Source organism: Bombus affinis, chromosome 11, assembly GCF_024516045.1.
Source record: "Bombus affinis isolate iyBomAffi1 chromosome 11, iyBomAffi1.2, whole genome shotgun sequence".
Taxonomy (NCBI): Eukaryota; Metazoa; Arthropoda; class Insecta; order Hymenoptera; family Apidae; genus Bombus; species Bombus affinis.
Genome location: NC_066354.1, coordinates 7,331,056 through 7,347,436, shown reverse-complemented (window position 1 = coordinate 7,347,436; position 16,381 = coordinate 7,331,056). Strand labels below are relative to the sequence as shown.

Here is a 16,381-nt window from a genome sequence, read left to right as displayed (position 1 = left end):
CGTGACACGTGATGGACGTGTTGCGGCCCCTGTCTACAGGGGTCTCGAAGAAGCCTACGGGGCCCGTACCGATCTCCATTTGGATCCACGGGATTCTGGACTTGGCACCCTGCTACGCGCCATGCATCAACACCCAAGATCCATCCCATTATACCTCATCAGAATAACAAACACGCCTTCCATGCTAAACCAACATTCTTTTGTTCCCATCGAATCCCAGGATCCATCAGAATCGCCGCGAACCATGCGCGTCAGTGACGTATATGTTTTCGTGTAGCCAACAGGCCATAGGGGGTCTTCTCTCAGGCCTACAAGAATCTCAGAAGATATCGTGAAATATCGTCGGATGGCAGAACCGGCGGTTCCAGACCCTCCCGAAGCTTCTCTTCGCCTCTGCGTTTCCATAGTTCGCCGATTTTCTAGCGAAAGAAACACGATCGGTTTCGTTGGTCGTCGCGAGACAACCATTTTATTTCACGCGCGTACATACCTAAGATTATGGCTATTCGCTCGATTACGTTCGCTTTAGAAGGGTAAGAGATCGCCTTTTATCATCCCTCTTGAACGAACGTCTCGCTTTGACGACACGTTCCTAGATGGCAGCACGCTCTCGAATCGTCGAAGGGATGTATCGCGTAGCTCGAAATTGATGGCTCAGGGGAACGAAAAACTCGCACGATGATAAAATTTGATCGGCCAGAGGAAACGTTGAAATACGTAAAAATGTCGTATTTAGCGTGCAAGGCGAACGTAATAAATCGAACGCGCTAGGCATTCACGATCGCGTTGCGTATCGATGGTTTAGTAGCGATCGTAAACAATCATAATCGAGATCACACGAAATGCGAGTGACCGCGATAACGCGTAACGTGTACGCGGATTCGTTACGTTCCACGTTTGATCTACGAACCAGCGGCGCGTTGCATCGTTCGTAGAACGAACTGGAAAATCGAAAGAACGTCCGACGACCATGTACGCATGAAAACGAAAGAATAGCGGCTCTTTCGATTATTCGAGACGAGGAATCTCTGTTTTGCGATTCGACGCGCGCTAATCGATCGTCGAAAGTGGCCCGCGGGGCGACTCCTAGCTCGACCGCAACGGTGGACTTAATTTCGCTATTCGAAGCAACATTCGGAAGTGGCATGCATCCAGGCGCGTGCACGTGTACGTAATGTTTCCCGTCATCAGGAAAATTCTGTGCAGTAAAAGTCTCGAAACGGTTACTACCTTTCCTTTTACGTCTCTCGACCTTTATTCCTCGCGAATTCATTCCCGCGTGCAGGCAATAAAGACCAGCGCTAATTCTCGGAAGGTATTTTTTTTGAAAGGAACAGGACGAAGGATGAGTTGGTGGTGGAAACGGCAAACTAAAACGCGATACGAGAGGAAATTGGTTGGATCGGTGTGGCGTGGCTTTCGACCGGTCCATCTTTTAAAACGCGTTGCCGTGCATCTTTTCAATCGCGTTTCCGACTACTCGTCACGTCCCTTGACAGTTTACCGTTTACCTTTTTCTATTTACACGAGCATCCCCGGTGCGGTTCGGCATTGTCAGCGAACAAAGCTGCGTAACGACGAGAGGAAAGGTAATTCGTTCGATAGACAGACATCGGGCGAAACGTCGTCGTACAACGAAACAAGGAAGAAGCCGTGTTTCGTCGACGCGATTCCACTCGATCGCGAACGGAAAATTTCCGCTTCGACCAACGCGATCAGTCGCGAGAAATTAGTTTTCTCGTTGGAAACTGTGGTGAAACGAAAGCCGCGCGCGTGCTCGAGTTCTTCCCCTGTAACGTGGATCGTGTCGTATCGAATTCCAATCTAATTTGCATCGGAGGACGGAACGGTTGTTTACCCACGTATAAGCCCGAACAGTTGCGAGCGGCTGGCAGCGTATTTGCGCGAGGATTTCGTCGAGGCGGTAGAGAAAGGAGCGGCCAAATCGGCCACACCGCCTTCCTTCGTATACTGCTCGAGGTAGGGTGGTATCGAGGGATCGTAGGAGGGATTGCGAAGACGAGGCGAAGCAGGAAGGGACTGGAAAAAAGGGAGAGATACAGCGCGACTACCTTATTACGCATGCACCCTGTCTAACAAAAACGACTCGCTCGTTGACTGACTGACTGACTGACTAACTGACTGACGCCCCGTACCGCCGTTTCGCCGTGCGCGTTTACATTCCCGCGTTTCTACGAGATCAACGTGCAACTTGCTGGAAATGGAAATGTACGGTTGGTCGCGAAACGATGAAAAAGTCTGGCCGAATGAGCAGAGAATAGATAGGTTGGAAGAGTCGGTTGGAAAGGGCGGCGATTTATCGTGCCGAGGTAGATGATACTAGTTAGCGGTTTCGTAAGTGACGAGAATCGTTTGAAAGTCACGCGCTGAAAGGAGAACAGGGGTACGAACCGGTTTACGAAATTGAGCGAGTTCAAAGGGTATATTTATCCGGACAAAAAGTAGAGGACAAAGGATGGACTGGAATCGGGGGCAGGCAAATGGTATTTAATGCGCCGTGTGACTGACGCGCCGTACCGCGTTGCATCGGCGAGGAATCGCGTGTCAACGTTTAGTGGGAAGAACGACGACCGTTTAGGTTGGCGTTCGAAAAGAACAGACCGTGCCCGCGGGAATTCGCGGCCATTGTGTCGGCCATCTTTGATCGGCGACTATTACGTCGGCGGTTATGCTCGTGACGCGAAATGACAGGTTCTAGGGAACATTTGGCCGACGTTGGACATCGATCTTGGATTCCGCCACTTTCCGATACAATAGCGGCGGCAAGATCGGTAGGTGGACAACGGTCGAACCGCAACGTCGTTCGGATTCGTCGAAAAGGTTTCAGGATGCGAGCGAGCCGCGAAACGGCGACGTCTATCGGTTCGGTGAAGCGGTTCGCGTGCCTCTCGTAATCGCTTGTCGTTCAAATTATGTAGCTCGATTCCGCAAAAATATTAGAAGACTGCGCTCGCCACATAATTTCCGCTAAATGGACGACATCTATTTAGAAAGTAGGCAATTTCCTTTCTCCGTGGTTCCGCTGCACCTTGTATCCTCTTTGCCTCTTGCCCCGAATCTTTGTCCCTGAATGCTATTTGTTCGTCACGAATTTGGAAATTATCGGTGATTTACGACGCGCGCGTTTCCTTCTTCTTCTTCTTCTTCTTCTTCTTCGCACGCACGCACGCTGGCCAGATACGACGCTATAGAAGAACAGCACACAGGGACGCTAAAGATGCTCGTTAGCTTGTTGGAGATCGGTTTTGGCCGTGAACAACGTGTATACGACAGCCCGTGATAGAAGCGGGCTTTTCCGATCGGGAAAAAAGGAAACGCGTTGCATTTTGCGAGCAAAGGCAGGCGACAGGAGGAGAATGGCTCTCCCTCGGGAGAGATCGCGGCTTTATACAGCCAGTTGACATCGAAATCCAGTGACGTATCTAATTGAGAGCAGTTTAACGGCGAGGGCGGATCGGTAGGATAAGCCGTAAGCCGACGAAGCCGCTGCACGAGATCACCCTAGGCTTATAACTGCCGGGGAATCTTCTTCGGACCTCTCTCTTCCAACTACCCTCCTGCATCGTGGTTCTGCTACGCCAAGGGTATTGCGGCTCGTGATACGACAGCCCTCTCGCCGTCCTTCCAGCAGACCAGCTCTCTTCTCCCCTTGCTGCCTCTCACCCTGCCCTCGCGTGCCCCCAGCTGCTACCCTCGCCTATCTACCAGAGAATCCGGCGTAAATAATGCCGATTATCCCCCCGGCAATTGTTTTATCGACCGAGCTGTCCCACTCGAAGAGCAATCTCGAAAGAGGGTGGCCCCGTTCCGCGCCTCACCTCCGACCTTTCCCCGAATCCCATTCCACTGACCTTACACAGATTTACGAGTCGCTTCGCGGAGGGTGAAGACTCGAAAAGTAAATTTCCCCGCTCGTTCGCGTAACCTCTCGCTCCGAAGAACGGCAAGAAACTCGCGCAACGTCGAATCGGCCCGTTTCGGCGAACACGTCGCGTTCCATCGCCCGATCCTGCTCACGGACATCGGGCATTCTCGCCAAGATGAGTTACCTGCCACCCCGTGGACGCGCGCGAGGAACAGCTTCTCGTTCTGCCGCGTCTTCTAATGGAAACGACGAAAAAACGTATCGCGGAGTAATTCGACCGCCCCGTTCGAGATAACGGCGCGCGTTCAGCGCGGATACATCGCGCCGCGTAGATCGCGGATAACGAGCGCGTTTATAATTTTCGAAGGGTACCCTTTAATAGTTTCGGTTTGATCGAATCTGCGAGCTCCGCTTCCTTCGCGGCTTAATGTAATTCGCCGAGCCGTTCGCTTTTTGCCTGCTCGCCTCTTCCTCCCTCCCACCATCGGTTAATTATGAAATTATCCAGAAACAGCCACTCGCTCTCTCTCTCTCTGTCTCTCTGTCTCTCTCTCCTTCCTCTAGCCTCTTGAGGCAATATTTGAGCGCGAATTATGCCGGTACTCTCTTCGTCCTCCTCATTATCCCTTCCTACCCTTTTCCTTTCTCGCCATTAGCTGTCTCGTCCCACCCTCGTACGTCCGTCCCCCTCTTTCTTCGTTTCTTCCGCTTCCATTCACCTTACCACCCCGTCGTGTCTGCCGCCTTCTTCAGCCACCGGAGAAGCTTGATTCGGTTAACGGGTGCAGACGAACGCGACTCGCCTTCCATCCGTTCCGACTTGGTAACGTTCGCGCGACATCATCCGCTTATTTCGAGCGTGATTCGCAAACTCGATTAATATTCCCGCAACGACACGACGACGCGACGCGACGCGACGCGACGCTACTCTCCGGCCGTCTCCTCTCTCGCCAATTTTCCACCTTTGATCGCGATAGCTCGTGCCGATCGCAACGATACGCGCTCCTCTCGCCTTTTATCACGGTGATTTTGGTTAACGGGGGTGGAAGTGGGTCACGCGGCGGAAACGAGCGAAACAGAGACCGGAACGATCGTCCGTTGATTGCGGCGCGCGCGTCCACCCTTCTATTCGATCGCCGCGTCCCTCCCTTTCTTCGTCCGGTCGATCCCAACGACTGAATAAGTCTGGCCAATTAAAAAACTAATTTCGATTAGAGTCCCCGAGCGGCCATTCGGTATCGTGTAAGTACAAGCCGCGGGGCGCTCGTCGAGAGGGATGAAAAAAACTGGGGGAATCCGACGCTGCCGCGCCATTCGGAAGGGCTAAGAAAAAATAAGGAGGAACCGGGCAATTTGTGCCAGTTTTCACGGCGGAATTTTTACGAGCGACCGTTATCGGGAGCGGTAGCTAGGTAGGAAATATCCTTTAGCGGTGGCTCGCACGCGCACGCTTTTCTCTCGATTAATCCCATCTCGCTGCTCTTATTTTGGCCCGCCGCCGGGGAAAACGGAACGGCTGTCGCGACGCGATCGCCATTGCCGGTTTCAAACCCTTGGTAGGGAAGCGTGCGTGCGTGCGTGCGAGCGAGCTAGCGAGCGTGCCGTAAACACACGTTTCTAAAATACGTTTGGTTCCGCGACGGTGGTTTATCGAGCAAAAAATCCGCAGAATTTTCCACGATTCCCCAGGGGCCTCCCAGGCGAATCGCTCTACAGATATATTTATTTATGCACGTATTAGTATTTATGTAGGTGCGTACCTACAGGCCGTGGCACCCCGCGGCTCTCGAGGCGTGGATGCTTCAACCGGTATTTGTTATTCTAATGTCGCATTATATATTTGTTTGGGGGCGTGGGCGAGTAACCCGAAGTGTGAAACACGTTGTAACGCGTAGCTGGTCCTCCTGGAATTCCATCCTGTCGCTTCGGTTCCGGCTCGACGACCGCCGTCTCTTAACCAGCCAGCGGCTCTTCTCGGCGCTCCTACGCGCTGTACTCGAAAAACCTTATCGTCGATTCGACGAGACGAGATTTCTTCGACAAAAGAGGATGAAACAGCGGTGGCGGTGGCTCCTCGCGCGCCTGGACACCGCGGACAATTTATTCCCCTTATAATCCGTCGCTGATCTCCCTGTCGAGCTGAAGGAACGCGAGCCATCGGTTCTCGTTAAACGACCTTTCGTAAAGGCACGGAATACCGTGAAAATGGGCCAGTATCTCTGAACCAGAGATTCTTATCTTCGGGAATCCCGTACGAACGCGTCCTCGAAATTTACAACGCCAACGTTTCCTGCTTGTCCGGGCTTCTTTCTACCAACAAACTTACTACCGGTAGCGGCAATAAAATGCCGACTTCATTATGTTCGTCCGCCTGACCACGCGTAATTAATACTCATCTCGATATTAACTTTCAGCCGCTTTGGAAACCCGAGGACGGATTTGTCTCGTAATTCGCGGTTTATCGCCTCGCTGCGTCAAATAGCCGATGCGATTCACCGACCACCTTTGACATCCTAATTAACGAATTATACTCGCCAGGTTGGAATTCGTGGACGAACGTCCGCGCGTCGGAGAACTGGTTTCTACCACGCGTCACGTCGCCGCGTTACGCTTCGACGTGGCTTCGCTATCGACGCGGCTGCTGCATCGCTCCGTTTACGCACTCTCGCACACGTGCACGGTGTTACGCGTCCTCGTTAGCCGCGTCGTCGCGTAGACGAACCACCGTGAACTCGTATAACCATCGCGTAAAACCATCGACGCTTGCGCCTAATACGATCGCCCAAATTGGTAGCGCACGATAAACCAACGCCGAAACGATCTCGTATACGCGTACGCCGTAAGAAACAACGCGTCGACGCGTAATATACTTTAATTGTGGCTAAATTAAAACATCGAGCAACGGGTATCGATCGCGACGGCGACGTGCGTAATCGCGCTCGATATTTCATTCGCCGTGCACGGAACGTGGCCGCGAGAACGAAATACGTACTTGTCTAAAATCGGATAGATCTATTTCGCAGTAACGAAACGAACGTTTTACGTTTGCAGTTTTCGACGCACGACGCGGCTGCCTCGAGTGGGGTGTACAATAAAGAGTTTAGTACATCGTTAAATTATACGCCGTTTAGCCTGCCTCGTTCTCCGCGTCGGAAAGAGCAAAAGATTTATCGATTCGGTGGAGCCACCGCGATTCACGAAATGTCAGGAAGAGCGATAAACAAACACGCTCGAACCGGATGTAATCGCGTTTCCTCTTCGCGTTTCCTCCCTCTAGTCTCGAGATCTCAGCTTCGCCTCGTGATCCCGCCTACTTTCGATCGCGATGCGCATACGTTTCCGCGGTTTTCATACGTTTGCCTGGTTCCAGCGCGATACGTGGTCGGGCGTCGACGTGATCGCGTGCCGATAGCTTTCTCGCGATCGTTATCGCGGCTAACTCCGTCCGGTTTCTCGACCATCCGCGCTCGTCGCGTTATTACCACAGTAACACGGCCGTTTTCTCTAGGTCGTCGAGCCGTCGACGACCACGGCCAGCGATCTTCCATCCCGTGCGAGTCTATGATAGCTGCGCTAGCTATAGCTACGCGTGCCGTCCTCCTGATCGAGTGGAATTTTCATGTTTGCTGTCGGGTATTTGGAGGTCGCGTTACCATCGGCAAAATTACTCGCACGGTACGATGGCTGGCGATTTCGTTACAGACTGTCGCGGTGTGTCGCTCGCAGCGTTCGCCATGCAAATTTGTCCACCGCGGCAGCCGTTCGATAATTGGCTGCGATTTGTTATTGGATAATTCCCGGTCACGGATCGACGTCGATACCTAACGGTAGCGGCTGGCCGTTTAAAGAATCGATTTCAAAAAGATAGCGGTCGCGCGTCGATCGCTCGACCCTGCTGTACCTCTGCTGCCAATCGGCCTGAGTTAAAACGCTCGGAGAATCGCTATCGCTGCCAGCTACTAACAGAGAACACACCCACGAGAACGAGAATGTTTCTCAGCCGCATGAGTTATTCATGACGTACCTATATAGTTCTCCACTTTGTCACTTACACGCGTTCTAACGCCACGCATCTCTCTCTTTCTATTTCCTGTTTCTCTTCCTCGTTTCTATCTATTTACCTATTTATCTATTTATGTATTTATTTATTTATCTGTAGCCAGAGGTGAGGCTATTAGAATACACGTTTTGTTTCGCAGGGACCATCCGCTCCGATCTTTACCAGAATCTCTTCCCACCTCCTGTCGTTCTTCGTCTTTGTCCTTTTCCCTCGTCTCGCTACTTTCGAGCCCACGCATTGTAATCTCGTTGATGCGCGTTGCAGCGGGAAAAAAGGAACGCGGAGGAGGAATGTGTCGCGCGCGGCATGTGGCCGCATTATGTACGCTTAGCGTGCGCGCGATCGGAACTTGCGAAGAGCGCTAAGCGAGAAGTCCTCGCTATACGCGCCTACGGGCTTTTCGGCGATTCGTATCTGCTTTAATTTGAATAATCGTTGCTCGTTGCTACGGTTCGCCCGGAATCGTATCTCTCGCGCGGCTTTATCCCAACCGTGGCAGATGCTCGCACGAGTAAGTAAGTACGCGTTCGTCGTCGTCTGGACGCGACGGTTCGCTCGTCCCGATGCGAAAGCGCTCGAAAAGGCGGCCGACGACCGGAGAAGAGAGTGCCTCTGCTGCGTATACACACTCGCAGAGCGGTTTACGTTTTCCACGCCGGCAGATTCGATTCCCTACTTGGGGCATGGAAAAGCTGGCGCCGCGACGCACTCGACAGCCGACCGAGCCCTCGAGATCGCTCTCTTTCCCTCTCTCGGCTAACCGTGCGATCCGCTGTCCCTTTGGAGAGGCGCGTCTACGTCTCTTCTTCCTTTCCGCTTTCAACGTTTCGACCAAGCTGGTCCTCTTTGCTCTTCCCTCGACATCGTCTCCTCGTTATCGCAGCCACGAACAGTAATTTCGTTGTTATTATTAGGAACGCCCGAAGGGGCGAGGGAAAGAAACCGTGTGTTTACCCTCTCCAGAAGCCACTCGAGAAAGCCGAGAAGCTCGTGCCATGAAAGATTCTAGTTTATCCTTCGTTCACGACATTGCTGGATACGCTCTGCTCTGTTCCGTTGCGTGCGTAATTGCTGCGATTTCAACGACCGTGTTTGTCGGTTTTCCTTTCATCCATCGGTAACCCTCTTGTATCCGCTCGTAGCTCCGTTTAGCTCGAGTAGCTTCCAACGTCACTCTCGCGACGATGCTTCTCAAGACGATGTATCGCCTTGTCGAACTCGTTTATCGCATCGATCGCGTTAGAGAATTTCGCGCAACATTTGCAATTTGCATGGGCCGCGTCCTCGCAACGACGACGGCCCGTACGTCGGAGAGTCAGACGTGCCACCGAATTCGAGCGTATACAGCGTGGGTGGCCTGCCACCTCTACCGTCTCTACCTTCCTCCGCCAACGGTAACCACAACTACCAACGGCCAGGCGTGCAGCTCGCACAGCCTCTCCTCTCTTCCGATGATGAATGACTTTCGTGTACTTCTCCGTTGCGTCGTACCGTGCGGCTCTCGGTCGCGATTCCACCCCGTGTCTTCGCACTCCATCTGCCACGTCCAGTCTCGTTCCTTCCTTCCTACCTTCCTTTCCCTTCGCGATTTTCCTTTCCTCGCTCTACCTTGATTTATGTACGTGTTTTTCCTTTTTCCGTGCGCTCGAGTTCGCCCGCCTGTCTCCCTCTCGCACCCTCTTGCCTCTCCGAGACGTCGACTTTTTTCTAGCTCCAAGGTAAGAAGGGCGAACGAGAAAGCACGGGATCCTCGCCGTCCTAGTTGAGACGTAGTCGTTCGATCGTAATCGCGCAGGTAGTTTACGTTCGAGGTTTGGTAAAATTCGGCCTGGTCGGAAGTTACGCGTATACACGAGAAACTCAGTTAAGTGGATACAGTCGTAGCCTGTTAAACGGCGAGTTTCACCACGGGTGACGAATTTGAAAGGAAACGGTGACACCTCGGAGCATCCGCAACCGCCTTAAAAACATTCGAATGCCAAAGCAAACGGGGGGTCCAGGACAGCTCGTTCCTGCGGTTCGTTCCAAGACTCCTCGAGCATGCCGTGTCTTTTCAGCTACCTGAAGAAGAGACGGGACGAAGGAGACGAGGAGAAGAGGAGAGGAGGAGAAAGAGAGAGAGAGACGGGTCTTCATATTTTATACGGGATGGGATCCTTTATGCGGTCGACTACGGGGGCACCCAGCGTGTCGAATAGAATTCAGGAGGCCGGTACACGATAGGTATTTTGACATGCCCGAGAAATTAGTATAATAAAGGGGGGACTAGGTAGACCGGCTAAGTGCCTAAACACACGCCGTAAATCTCCCCTCGGTGCTCTCGAAGATCCAACCAATGCGGTAAAACACGGTCTTCGCGATCGTGCGCTTCACGCTGCTGCTTCTCGGACACCGACAGCCCGGATCCTCTGACGTTTGATCGATCGAGATACGTCTACCGAATTCATCTAACGGTCTTTATCGCCACGATGCTTCTGTCCCTTTGTTAGCAGTAGCGTTGCACGCGCTTCCTCCTATCTCCTCCCCGCAGCTCGTTTTCATCTTTTTCATCGTTTCCACTCAACGGTGCCTTTGTTCCCCTTTGCTCTTTTGTCTTTTGCGAGAGATTCGATTCGGGGCGCAGTTCGTGAGAAACGCGAAGGCCATGGAACGATCGGAACTTTGGGAATCACTTGGATCGACGATATTCGCGAACGTTCGAAGAGTCTACCACGTTGGAGTCGAACGCGATACGTACAATGGGTCGTTGTACGTGCAAGGATGGCGGAACATCGCGATGCGACGAAAGATGCAGGTAGGTAGAGAGGCTGAAACTTTCTTCGAAGCTGCTAAACGACTAAGCAAATTCTCACTGCGAGCGATCTCGACGCAACTGTGTACCTGGCAAGTCGATCCAACAGCGGAATACGCCTCTATTAGCAGCCGCTGTAGATACGCGTATATCGCGACGCCTGGGCCAACGTCAATGGCGTAAACGCCACGCGATTCGATGATTTTCCAAATTTTCGTTGCGTAGCGCGTTGCGCGTCGCGACGAAAACATAAAACGCGATACGCACGGTACAGATGGTCGAGGGCAAAGCGACGTCGTTTCATCTCTCCACTTTCGTCTGGTACTTCCGTCCGATTAATTGCACGGTCCAAGCTGTCGTCTCGTTCGGAATCTAGCGAAAAGAGCAAAACGTTGCCGATGTGGAGAAAACTGCGGCTGTTTGTAAGTCGCGACACGGCAGTATGTAAATCGTTTGGACGATCAGCGAAACGAGACAGATAGAGGGAAAGCTGGACGTGAAATGGTGCTACGCCAATGTATGTACAGCAGTGGTACATACGTAGATACGTACAAACGCCGGCCATCCGGTGCACGAGGGGTCGATCGATCTCTCTTTCGTCGTTGCGCGACCACCGTGCCGCTGCCACGCCGCCGCTTCGAGATACCTCCGCGATCGGTGGTAGAACGATGGTGGAGAGGTGGAGGTGATGGCGATGGTGGTGGTGGTGGTGGTGGTGGTGGTGGTGGTGGTGGTGGTGGTGGTGGTGTCGTCGTCGACGACGGCGGCGGCGGCGGCGGCGGCTGTGCGACGGTGACGGCGCGTGGGGCGGTGGAGGTGGTAACGATACGGCGATGGTCGAAGGTATCGGCGGTGGTCGTGTCGGTGGTTAACGGAGGCGTGGCCTGGAACGAGGCGCCTCCGGTGCGCACCGCCCTTGTCCCGCGTTCCTACGTATCGTAGTTTCCCGTGTTTCCACGACTCGGCAGCGTCACGTGACCGGGCGCTCGATCCCTCGAGTTCGGGCGACCGCCTCGACGGCTCGAGGAAGCCCCGAAAAGCAACGCCCAATAGGGGAGCCGTAGGACGCGCGGCTTCTCTTTCCTTGTCTCTCTCGGGCGCACCGGGTCGGCTTCGGTGTCGTTATCGGGGCTTCGCGAGCGGCCAGGCTCGAGCGTCGTTGCCGTGCGAGCGAAGTTGGTGGGGCGAGCGGTGCGCGTGGGAGGAGGAGCGGTGGCCCAGTGAAGTCCGGGAAGTCGAGCAGCGCAGACGCGTTCGTTTTGCGTTGTCTCGATCTTCGTCGTAAGTTTACCTTTCGAGCAGCAGCAGCAGCAGCATCCTCTCGCCAACGCCACCGACCGACCGATCGCGCGGACTACGTTCCGCGTCCTCGCGATTCGTTCCACTCTCGTTGCGCGTTTTCCTCGCGATCCTCGCCGATTCTCGCGTCGAGAAAGTCGATGGGAAGCGCGTGCCGGTGTTCGGCTTATCGTTGATCGTCGTTGTCGCGTTATTCGATGGTAACCGGGGTCCAGCTGGTACAACGGCAACCGGCAAACCGATAACGGGTCCGAGTAGTTTCAACGTTTATATCCGCGAGTGAGGCTTGGTGATTATCGTCCTGCGTATCGTGCGCTTCCTGTCGGCAACGGAGCAAAGTGTTTGCGTTCGGGTGGACGGAGAGAAAGAGCGAAGAAGAGAGACGGAAAGAGAGAAAGAGAGAGAGAGAGAGAGAGAGAGAGAGAGAGAGAGAGAGAGAGGAAGAGAGACGTTGAACGAGAAACAAAGGCAACACCGGACGCGAGAAGGAAGAGGCCGAGGGAAAAATCGGAATCAAAGTGTCGTCGACCGAGAAGGGATGCCTACAAAGGGGGAAAGGGGAAAAGCGACGGACTTCAGCATCGCGGCCATCATGGCGCCCAGGGGTCCGTCCTTCGGGCATTACCACCTGCAGGGCATTGGCAACGCCGCCGCTACCGCTAATACCAGCTTGGAATGTCCAACTGGCAAAGCATTCGTCGCCAGTTCTGCCCTCGATCACCGTGAGTTTTCCACGATTTTCTCTCTTCTATCCGAAACGCCCTACGCGCGGCTCGCGCCTCTGCGCACCTCCAACAACCTTCTGCTCCGTTTTCGCTTCCGCCCGCAAAACCGCAGGATTACGATCGTTGCGCGACGAGCAAACGTTACGCGTTCGTTAGCACGCGAATGGACGTGTTTTCTTCGAGTTTGCGCGTAATGGTATTCGATAAGAATCAGCGCGAGTTCTATAAACGCGCACCAGCGGATGGTTAAACATTTCGAAAAACCTGTCGGTCGGCCGTCGTCGTCGCGACTTCTGCACAGACCGATATTCTTGGAAATCGTGGAACTCGAGATCCGAACGAGCTGACTCTTACAGGCAGAGATCCGCAGCGAGCAGTTTCCTATCCGACGGTGGTGCGCGAGTCGAGTTCCGACGAACCTCGACTGGTCGTTGCCAGAACGTGGTCGCGCGTGTATAGTCCGCGAACCGACGAGATATCGGGCAAAGACGAACAACGTTCGACGGGAATCTCGACGTTTCACACCTTACGACTTACGCCAGGCGACGATAACTCGACGATAATTGAGTCGGTCGCGTCCACTTGGTTCCAACGATAAAACTGTCGTTGTTGGTCACTGGCCGTGTTTAGTTTGGCTAAGCGTCGCTCCACGTCCATTAGCCAAGGCGTTGACTACCTTCGGTCGGTTCAATTACGATTTCGTGATCTATCAGAGGCGTGAAAATAGAATGTCGAGCGTCGGATCGAAAAACGCATTTGGCGGGTCAGATGATAATTAGCGTCCGAAATGAGAGCACTGGCGAGCAGAAAATAAGCGACTAATTGTTGCCAACGAGCCGCGCCGCGTAAATTTTACCTGTTCGCACGTAAATTAACGATCGTGACTATCTTTGCCCCGGTTGGTTAAAGCCTCGCGCGTACGATTCGCCTACGTTTTCTTCGAATTTCGCGTCGTTAAGAAAAAGGCGATACCAATTACATATTTACTCGGAAGCGATAAGCGAGGTGCTTGCCAGCGTGGACCAAGAGGAAAGAAAATTATCGGGTTGGACGAAGAATCCGCGTTAATTTTCAAACGAAAAAGTAGCATCGCGGACGAACGATTTTTCTACGAGGGAACGTAAATTGCTCCTGTTTTTGTCTCCGTGAACTCGTCCGGTGCTTTCAGCCGGTAATCACATTAGCACCGTTAACGACGCCATTACAGCTCCCGTAGCAATCTAGAGATTCTTAATCGTTCCCAAGAACAAGTTTTGCCACATAGAGTGGGCGAGGTGGAAAACATTAAATACGAACTGCAATTAGATTCATAGGACCTCTATCGCCGCCGTCCGTAATCATTGTTTCGCGAATACGTTCTACGTCTTGCAATGCTACCGGATAATGGAGAAAAAAAATTTGCATTAATAATACGCCGATGTAAAAGCGTGCTGTAGTAAAACGGCTACGTGAAATCGATTCAGGCTCGCGGCCATGTAGCGTGTTCGCTATCCAAAGGATATTTCAACGACTTAATAATGAAATTCGCCCAACGATAAACGTTAATGCCGGGTAATGGTGCTCGAATCTCTGTCCAAGTTCGTGTTCGATTCGACGTTCCAGTTATCTTGTCCGTGTCATCTCTTTCTCTCTCTCCCTCTTTCTCTCTGCCTCCTCCTCTCTCGCTCTCTCATTCCTTCTCTCTCTCTTTCTCTCTTTCCCGTATTCGTCGGTTTAGGTACCAGCCAGGAATCTAGAAGGAAGCGCGTCAACTCGTGTAACGCGATCGTTATTCGGCTCGTTCCGTCGATCCTTTTGAACAACATCCTTCGAACGGCTGGGTGGTGACAGGATTCTGGGTGGTCGACTGTCGGTCGTGGCAAAAGGAAGCTGACGTCAGTAGCTCGGTCATATTTCTTCTTGCCTTAAGATCATGGAACGTGGGACCACCTCTTGGCACGCTACGGCCAGAGTTTTAACTCCTTCCGTTGTCCGGAAAGCTTCCGGTAAGGCTTGCACCCTCACGGATCTTCTTTTCGATCCCCATCGGGCATCTACTCAAAACCGAGATTCTCTTCTTTTCTTTGTTGCTTTGCCCCCGATGTCCCTTTTCTTCCTCGTGCTTTCTTCTCTCTCCCCTCTGGTCGCGCTCTATTTTTCCCTTTCCTCTGCTTCCGGTTGTTTTCTGGTCGCGACGATGCGTCCACTCCGCCTCTGTGTGCCGCTTGAAATTGCCAGGGCGGCGAACAAACGCGTCTCGCGAGTATCTTATATCCGATTCGTTCGGACGAGAGGAGTACACGCTGGAAATCAACGTCGAAGACGTATGGTCGTAACGCGTCGCGTGTGGTTATACAACGTAATTAATGCACACACGACACGGTCAGAACATAGCAGGTTGTTATTGCCTCCGTTTTATCGCGTACCTCGCCATTAGAGTGGCGGTCCGCGCTCCTCGCGACCACGTTGCTGGACCTTTCGAGAATTCTCCTTGCTCGAACGATGCTGGTGTTGGTGGTGTGGTGGCGGTGGTGTTGGTGGTGGTGGTGGTGGTGGTGGTGGTGGTGGTGCGTTAATGATATCGACGATTCACCGCAATCTGTTCTTTTGTCGTGTCGAAAACAGAAGCGGGATAACGCGTGTGTGTGTGCACGCGCGATAAAGAGGGCGAGAGGCAGAGAACAGGAATTCGAGATGAAAACCGCGAATGCGTGATGTCGTGAAAGAACGTCGAGGTCGGAGCGCACGCAACACGCACGGTTGAGGTGTTAATTTTAACACCCGGCTTTCCCCGATGGTCGCCGTTGTCGAGCCGACTGGCTGTTTCGAAGCGACGCACGCGTTTCACGAAACCAGTCCCGCTCGATGGCTCAATAAGGAAATCGTGGAATTTTGTCGTCTGTTACGCGCGAATCGTTTGTACGACCTCGGCCCGCGGAGTATTCTTTTCACTCGTCCAGTCGATCGCAACACGCGCACGGCCCAGCCTTTAGAATCGCGTTATTGTTGGTCGGCCGACTCTGCCACGGATAGGGTTAAGGTAGAATGCAGGGGGAGCAGGGGATATGCGTGCGCGACAAGTGCCACGGCCTGCGTGAGTGCGTACATGCACGCAGATGCGATGATGATGCACGCAACCAGCGAGAAACGCACGCGATGCGCTGTTAACTTACCTTCCTTTTTAACGCGCTTCGTGGCCCTCTTCTTTCTCTCATCCACGCGTTTATCCGTTTCTCCGAAATGCCCCTTTCTATCTTTGCGTCGTTAAATTTCCGCCGATCGACGCCCATTCGCCTTTTTGCCGCTTCCGCGCTGTTTCCTCGCCTTCTCTGATCGTACGATGCCTCGTAACGAGTACCTCTCGCGTCTCGTCGCGTTTTATCTCCAATACGCGCCGATGCGTCTACGATTCGTCTTCCGTCGTCGCTAACGATCGTCGAATCGCCGCGAAAACGTTTACAGCGGAACGTTGGAAAGAAACGGTGAAAGTAATTGGCCTGGCGCTATATCTGTCAAATACGTCGTCGAAAATTTGACGAAAAACCGGTTTGGGCACGCGCGCTTGAGAAAACCTTCGCCCGTACAGCTTGGCCGGAGTATCGGAAACGATTCCAACGACGATGCCAAACGCTTCTAGAACG

At 53.1% G+C, this 16,381-nt stretch overlaps 1 protein-coding gene across 3 annotated transcripts in view; it reads left to right on the top strand.

Moving 5' to 3' along the window:
- The first annotated feature begins 339 nt into the window (after nt 1-339).
- LOC126921912 (T-box transcription factor TBX20-like) overlaps nt 340-16,381 on the top strand; it is a 40,779-nt gene continuing 24,737 nt past the window's right edge. The window contains exon 1 of one of the 3 annotated variants that reach the window (XM_050733953.1): nt 340-10,740. In XM_050733953.1, coding sequence (XP_050589910.1) covers nt 10,707-10,740 — 34 coding nt within the window. In that variant the 5' untranslated portion in view covers nt 340-10,706. The other 2 variants (XM_050733951.1, XM_050733952.1) reach the window with 2 other exon arrangements.